The 8,139-nt window shown below is 43.9% G+C and overlaps 2 protein-coding genes across 4 annotated transcripts in view; one reads left to right on the top strand and one right to left on the bottom strand.

Annotated features, from left to right (window-relative positions):
• The window catches only part of TRIM32 (tripartite motif containing 32), a 14,054-nt gene extending 6,242 nt beyond the window's left edge, over positions 1 to 7,812 (top strand). The window contains exon 2 of one of the 2 annotated variants that reach the window (XM_004372125.2): positions 3,862 to 7,812. In XM_004372125.2, coding sequence (XP_004372182.1) covers positions 3,948 to 5,909 — 1,962 coding nt within the window. In that variant the 5' untranslated portion in view covers positions 3,862 to 3,947 and the 3' untranslated portion in view covers positions 5,910 to 7,812. The remainder of the gene's footprint in view (positions 1 to 3,861) is intronic. The other variant, XM_012554360.1, reaches the window with a different exon arrangement.
• The window catches only part of ASTN2 (astrotactin 2), a 1,034,049-nt gene that overhangs the window by 252,954 nt on the left and 772,956 nt on the right, over positions 1 to 8,139 (bottom strand). The gene's annotated exons all lie outside the window — the stretch shown is intronic.

Below are 8,139 nucleotides of genomic sequence, written 5' to 3'. Positions count from 1 at the left end.
TAAGTACCCGATTGTTCTGGGTATTTTGCTGCCATTAGATACAGAGATAAAAGACACAGTTATTTGTCCTCAAATATTTCACAGTCTTAGTGGTGCAGTAGTTAAGAGCTCAGGCTGCTAACCAAAAGGTTGGCAGTTTGAATCCCCCAGCTGCTCCCTGGAAACCCTGTGGGGCAGTTCTGCTGTGTCCTATAGGGTCACTATGAGTCGGAATAGACTCGACAGCAGTGGGTTTTTTTTTTTTTTTGGTTTTAGAAGAAGCTAAGGATCCCTGGTGGTGCAGTGGTTAGAGCACTCAGTTGCTAACCGAAAGATTGGCAGTTCGAACCCTCCAGCCTCTCCGTGGGAGCAAGATGTGGCAGTTTGCTTCCATAAAGATTTTACAGCCTTGGAAGCCCTATGGTGCAGTTCTGCTCTGTCCAATAAGGTTGCTATGAGTCAGAATCGACTCAAAGGCAGTGGGTTTAGTGGGTAGAAGGAGCTGCAGCAGCTTGTTTTTTGAGTAAGAGATGTTCCGGATTAATTTGCCCATCAGTTTCTAGCATAGATATCTAGCATCCTCAATCAAAACCCTCCAAAGCTGACCAGTTCTTTCATTAATCTTTATTTGCCTTTGCATGCCACGAAAGGAAAGGCTCTTCATTCTTTCAAAATTCATTTTGTAAACTGAATGCTTTATTAGTGTTAGTCATTTTATTGTTAATATCTTTTTTCATTGTTATTAAAATTATAATAAAACAGCAACCTTTCATTGATTTTCAGGCATTTATCCCTAGTTGTCACTGCAACCTTTTTATAAATTAAAAAAACAGGCTTAGAGAGGTTAAATAACTTGCTTGCTCTCCCACAACTTGAAAATGACAGTGTTAAGATTTGAACCCAGTTCTGTCTGATTCCAAGATCCATAGTTTTGTTTTATTTATTTATTTTTTCTCTATTACCCATATTACTAATTTCACAGACTGGAGGAAAACCAGTGGTGCCAGATGCTGGCTAGATCAGGCTGGGATAATTATAGAGCTTTCCTGAGGCTTAGGGCAGTCAGAACAGACACAGCTTAAGGGATAGAGTTTCATATGGAACTGAAGAGATGGACTGATACCACTATGGGATGTGCAGTATTTATCATGAGATCAAAGGGGTGAGGGTGGAGGTAAACTGAAGGCAGGAAATGAGGTGGGATGGCAGGAGTTGAGTGTAGGAAGTGTGCAACAGGAAACAGAAGTGCAAGGCATCGTGATGACAGCTAAGATCATTAATAGCATGTTGGGAGTTCATTCTGGCCAGTTGCAGATTTTATAGCTGGCAAAAAATGGGCAGCTAGTTTAAAGAATTTGGATGTTAAGACAGTTCTTTTCACCTGTCTAGTCTTTTTAGGGAAATTGAGGTCAAATTGACCTTCCATACAGGTCATTCACTGGTATTAATAATGACTAGATGTGCCCTTCAGAGGAGAGAGGCTGTATCTGTCACACAGCTCAGATTCAGGCTGGGATCCTTCAGAAAGCACTGTTGAAAGATCTTGGAAATGGGAGAAATGATTCTGGCTTTTTTCAGGTCTGAGTCTGTCTCCATGCCTGATGCTTTAGTGATGAGAACTCATGTTTCCCTGGCAAAGCATGGCAGCTTCAGAGCAGGAATCCTTGGCATTTTCTTCTGGCCTCTGAGAGCCTGGTGAAGCTGCAGACAGCTGAGATAATTTGGGGTATGGATGTGGGCACAGTGAATCCATCTTTTAAAAGCGGATGGCTTAGACAAGGAGGTGAGAAGCTTTTTAATTGAAGGAGGTGCGATGATCATCCAGAAAGCTGGGGAAAGAATTTGCTGGTATTCTTACAAGTTGGCAGACTTGTTTAGTTAGCTGATCTGCAGTGCCAGCTTTGAGAAGAACAGATGTCCCTGTGCATTGTAAGGTAACATGCTCAGGATCCAGACACCAAATGGTGCTCTAGTCTGGTGTCCCAAATGATAGAAGAGAGGGCTGAAACTATTGGTTTAGAATTGAGACTATTTGCATGGATTTTGAGTTGAGGTTTCTATCAGCGTTTCTATACTGTTGCCGCAGACACATGGTGTTTAAGAATTCAGCATTCAGTTTCAGATATTCACATGAGACCCCATAGTTTCATAATATGTGGTAATTTGTTATTTCACTGAGACATGAGTTTGAGTCACAGTGGGTTGCAGGGCAGGTATGTGGGAATGGGTCACTCAGCTAATAAATCAGTCTTACCCATTCCATAGCAGATGAATCTCATAACTATATTATTGTTCCCTCTTCCTTGTGGAGAAAATTATATAAGAGCATTTCCCAGAGCATGGTCTAGGGAACACTACTTAATAAGCGTTATATGACAGTTTAAAAAAAAAAAAAAAAGCTTTAGGTAATGTTGGGTTGAACAAAGTTAAAAAATACCTGTACTGCAGGATTTCTGAAAACTTTTAATATTGCTAATATATAAGAAGGAAAATATAGTTTGCAATTTTATCAAACCTACTTGACCAAAGCAGTTTCCTTTCCAGCAGAAGGTGGGATTGAGCTTAGATTAATTGTGCATGTCTGCTATTGAATATTTGTCAGATTGAATTCCAAAGCTAAGCATGCTTTGAGTCCCCCTTTTCTCTATGCCTGGAGAAAGAGTTGATCACATTTACATAGGTTTCCTCAGCTTGCTATCTAACTAAGCTAACTCGGCCTCCACCTTCTCCTTCACCTTGATAGTTGACTATCTGCAGATCATGAGACTGCACAGGTGCAGCTGTAGACGGATCTGTGTCCTGAAAACCTTAGTACCCAGTAGACTTGGTTGGATAGATTAGGTGAGTAGGTAGAACAGATGAATGGAAAACACACATTTTCTGGTCTAATGCTTTGCTCATCACCTAAAGCTAATCATCATAACTTTCTATTTCTCTGGATACTTCCTAGGCTCGCATACATACCAGGATAAACTCTTAGACCACCATGCTTTTGCTCATGCAGTTTTCTTTGCCTAAAATGCCTTTATCCCTCATTGTCATTTTTTTCAAGATATATCTCAGGTGTGTCACCACTTCTGCAGTACCTTCCCTGGTTCCTCTAGGCAGAAATCAGTTACTCCATCCATTGTGCTCCCTCTATTATACTTACTCCTTTTACTGTAGGTGATTTTTCTATGTTTTTCTCCTAATAAAAACTATAAGCTTTCACAGAATTTAAAAGAATTTAAAAATGATTAGTAACATTTATTACAGGCATACTACTTGCCAGGTGCTATACTAAGTGTGCCGTTTTCATCATGTTTTTTTAGCCCTTACAGCAACCATATAAAATAGACACTGTTATTATCTGCTTTACAGATGGGTGATGGGGAAACTGAGCTTTGGGACATTTAGGTTATACTTCCCTAAGGTCACGAAACTAAGAAAGTATCAGAGATGAGTTTCTGAAGCCTGACTCTAGAAGCTGAATTCTTATCCACTATGCAGTGCCTTGTCTGCTTTATTGCCCTGTGTATCACCATCACCTAACACATACTGTTAGGTGCTGTCAAGTCATTTTTGACCCATAGTGACCCCACGTGACACTGTAGAACTGCCTTATAGGGTTTTCTTGGCTGTAATCTTTACGGAAGCAGATTGCCAGGTCTTTCTCTCGCGGAGCTGCTGGGTGGGTTCCAACAGCCAACCTTTTGGTTAGCAATCAAGCCCTTTAAACATTTGCACCACTTGGGCTCCTTTAACACATAGTAGGCCTCAGTAAATACTTGTTAAATAGTGGAATGATTGAATGAGTGATTGTAGCCATTCTGTAAATATTTCTTGAGTGAATTAATTCATATAGGTAGTGGGAAGTGAATAATGGTTTCTTTTTTTCTTTAGCAGGAATTTGACCGTCTGGGGCATGAATACAGGTGGTAAGCTATTCAATTCCAGCTGTGTTAGCAGAACCTTTTCAAGGAAGAGTCATGGCTGCGGCAGCAGCTTCTCACCTAAACCTGGATGCCCTCCGGGAAGTGCTGGAATGCCCCATCTGCATGGAGTCCTTCACAGAGGAGCAGCTTCGGCCCAAGCTCCTGCACTGTGGCCATACCATCTGCCGCCAGTGCCTAGAGAAACTACTGGCCAGTAGCATCAATGGTGTCCGCTGTCCCTTTTGCAGCAAGATCACCCGCATAACCAGCCTGACCCAACTGACAGACAACCTGACAGTGCTGAAGATCATTGACACAGCTGGGCTCAGTGAAGCTGTGGGGCTGCTCATGTGCCGGTCCTGTGGGCGGCGGCTGCCTCGGCAGTTCTGCCGAACCTGTGGCCTGGTTTTATGCGAGCCTTGCCGGGAGGCTGACCACCAGCCTCCTGGCCACTGTACGCTCCCCGTGAAAGAGGCAGCTGAGGAGCGGCGTCGGGACTTTGGAGAGAAGTTGGCCCATCTGCGGGAGCTTATGGGGGAGCTACAGCAGCGTAAAGTCGCCTTGGAAGGTGTCTCCAAGGACCTTCAGGCAAGGTACAAAGCAGTTCTCCAGGAGTATGGGCACGAGGAGCGCAGAGTTCAAGAGGAGTTGGCTCGCTCTCGGAAATTCTTCACAGGCTCTTTGACTGAGGTAGAGAAGTCCAATAGTCAAGTGCTAGAGGAGCAGAGTTACCTGCTTAACATTGCCGAAGTGCAGGCTGTGTCTCGCTGTGACTACTTCCTGGCTAAGATCAAGCAGGCTGATGTAGCACTACTGGAGGAGACAGCAGAAGAGGAGGAGCCAGAGCTCACTGCCAGCCTGCCCCGGGAGCTTACCCTGCAGGATGTGGAGCTCCTTAAGGTAGGCCATGTTGGCCCCCTCCAAATCGGGCAGGCTGTTAAGAAGCCCCGGACAGTCAATATGGAAGATTCCTGGGCCATGGAGGCTGCAGCCTCTGCTGCCTCCACCTCTGTTACATTTAGAGAGATAGACATGAGCCCTGAGGAAGTGGTTGCCAGCCCTAGGTCCTCACCTGCTAAGCAGCGAGGTCCTGAGACAGCCACCAATATTCAGCAGTGTCTCTTTCTCAAGAAGATGGGGGCCAAAGGCAGCACTCCAGGCATGTTCAACCTTCCAGTCAGTCTCTACGTGACCAGTCAAGGAGAGGTGCTGGTTGCTGACCGTGGTAACTACCGTATACAGGTCTTTACCCGCAAGGGCTTCTTGAAGGAGATCCGCCGCAACCCCAGTGGCATTGATAGCTTTGTGCTAAGTTTCCTTGGGGCTGATTTGCCTAATCTCACTCCTCTCTCAGTGGCCATGAACTGCCATGGGCTAATTGGTGTGACTGACAGCTATGACAACTCCCTCAAGGTGTACACCTTGGATGGCCACTGCGTGGCCTGTCACCGGAGCCAGCTGAGCAAACCATGGGGCATCACAGCCCTGCCATCTGGCCAGTTTGTGGTAACTGATGTGGAAGGTGGAAAGCTCTGGTGTTTCACTGTTGACCGAGGAGCAGGGGTAGTCAAATACAGCTGCCTTTGCAGTGCTGTGCGGCCCAAGTTTGTCACCTGTGATGCTGAGGGCACTGTCTACTTCACCCAGGGCTTGGGCCTCAACCTGGAAAACCGGCAGAATGAGCACCACCTGGAGGGTGGCTTTTCCATTGGCTCTGTGGGCCCTGATGGGCAGCTGGGTCGCCAGATTAGCCACTTCTTCTCAGAGAACGAGGATTTCCGCTGCATTGCTGGCATGTGTGTGGATGCCCGTGGTGACCTCATTGTGGCTGATAGTAGTCGCAAGGAAATTCTCCACTTTCCTAAGGGTGGAGGCTATAGTGTCCTTATTCGAGAGGGGCTCACCTGTCCAGTGGGCATTGCCCTTACTCCTAAGGGGCAGCTGCTGGTCTTGGACTGCTGGGATCATTGCATCAAGATCTACAGCTACCACCTAAGGAGATATTCCACCCCTTAGAAGAGAAATAGCCATTTCTTCTTCTCAGACAACTTCCCTTCCCTTATCCTTGATTGTTGATGGTATTGTAGAGTAGACTCAGCCTATGTCCTAATTCCAGCTGGCTAGTCCTAGAATTTTAGAAGCTCCGTCTTTTAGTGTTTTTTATTTGTATTATTTTTTCCCCTAAATTTAGAGCTGTAACAGATGCATTTCCTCACTAGGACACATGATGGGGTTAGCCGAAATTTAATTAGACATTAGGCACCTCCAAGGCTTCAGTAGAGAGAACCACTTTAGCTTTTTTTGTAGATAGAAATTTTCGCCTGTATTGAATCCTTGTTGGTTTTCCTCTCTTTTTGCTTTGAGGTCTCTGGCCCATTTTCTTCCTATTATAATGTGCTTCACCTTTGACATTTCAACTGTGGCTGTATTCTGTGTGCATGCTCAAGTGGGATCCACTCCACCTTTCAGTGACATTTCAGACATCATTCCCCTGTGGCTTGATGTCTCAGGTCTGATCACCTTAACCATTGTGAAAGCTCATTCATTTAGTGCCACCAAGGGAGATATACAGTCTTTTGAGAAGCAGTGCCTCTTGGGTGGGGGATTTGTGCCATCTTGGATTCATATTTAATTGTAGATGTGACAGAGAATGCATTGACCCTAGTTGGTTGGTGTTGAAGACTTTGGCCTGGAAATTGCTTGCCTTTTAAAGGAGCATATAGATTCTAATTATGCTAAAGCATAGAAAGATAAGAATAAGCAAATATGGAGCTAATATAGTCAACAGATACTCTTGGATAGTCATCATTTTTCATACTCTGTCTCCACTGACCTATGCTAAGAGTTGTCTGAGGAACTGTACAACACAGATCAGGGCCAGCAAAGTGGGGGAGGTGGACACATCTCATTCTCAATACTAAAACAAAACTGTTTGGTCTTTACTCTGTATTTTCTCCAAGTAAGTACATAATACTGGTTTTGGGATTTATTTCCATTCCTGTTGATGCATTAAATAATTGATACTTGTTTCTTCTCAACTGGTGTTCATGCTTTTTAATTAAATATGGGATTTGAGGGGTGAGGAGGGAGATGATTTGTATCATGCCATTTTGCTTCTGTATTTTAACACTGCATCCTTTGAGGGCATAACCATCATAGGGATCTACCTCAGTCAAAATCCAGCCAAAAGCACCATTGTGTAAAGATAATCCAAAGCTCATTCCCACATTCATGTATTCAGAATCAGTCTCCAAGATGTAAAGTCCCCAACACCCTGTCTTAAATTGAGCCCTTGCCCCCTGTTCTATCCTTAGAATTACAGTTAATAAAAAGAAGAGAGCCTGTGCTTTTAAGACAGGCTTGTAGGTGAAGGAATTTGTGATATGTTTCCTCAGGCTTTGGACTGAGTAGGATACCTTGCTTTTGCGGTGCAGGGGTTATGGCAATCCAAAGATCTGTGGCCTTGCTTTCACTGAAACAAAATTTGCTAGGCTGAGCTACTCAAAATGGGTTTTTGCTTTTTGGGTTTTTTTGTTTTTTGCTTCTGTTGTGATAGCTGCCAAAGGATAGGAAAGGAGGTAATTAAAGTGATGTTGAGCTAGTTTGTCTTTTTACTTCTCATCTGGAGAAAGCCCCATGCTCTGATTATGAAATTGCATCTGATTTTCAAAGATTGTGTAATTAAGAGGAAATTGATCCAATTACAGGTGCATCACAAATGACCCCACTAGTTATTAAAGCCACTTTATCTGTGGTGCACCCAGCAGCAGGAGATCTGTCTTTGTTGTCAGTGGGGGACTTGCTGAGGCAAGAACAGTGGCCGAGGCCTTTGGCACATGGTTTGCAGCTGAGGAATGAATATAATATCGTGGGCTGGCATGAAGTAAATGAGGCCAGGGCTCCTCCAGCTGCAGATGCTCTGGGAAGGAAGTACCATCGCTGATTGTCATTCAGCATTTATATCTGTCCCCACCTCTGAACCATACTCATGCTTTGGCCCTCAAGTACAGTAGCTGTGTGCTGGCTCAAAATGAAAGTAAGTTTGGACTGAATTTTTATGTTTGTTTCTTTTTCCTTTTTGATGTGAATATTTTAGGCTGTGCTTATTACAATTTTCAGTTATCTGCCATGTTGACTAATTACAGAGTATGGCCTCAGGAAGCTAATTTTCTCAATTACAGAATTTTTTTTTTTTTTTTTAGTAAAAAGCATGAGTACCTTTATTCAAATGAAGTCTTACATACAA

This window comes from Trichechus manatus, unplaced genomic scaffold (genome assembly GCF_000243295.1).
Source record: "Trichechus manatus latirostris isolate Lorelei unplaced genomic scaffold, TriManLat1.0 scaffold00016, whole genome shotgun sequence".
Lineage (NCBI taxonomy): Eukaryota > Metazoa > Chordata > Mammalia > Sirenia > Trichechidae > Trichechus > Trichechus manatus.
The sequence above is the reverse complement of the archived record's forward strand: the minus strand, read 5'-3'. Positions and strand labels throughout refer to the sequence as shown.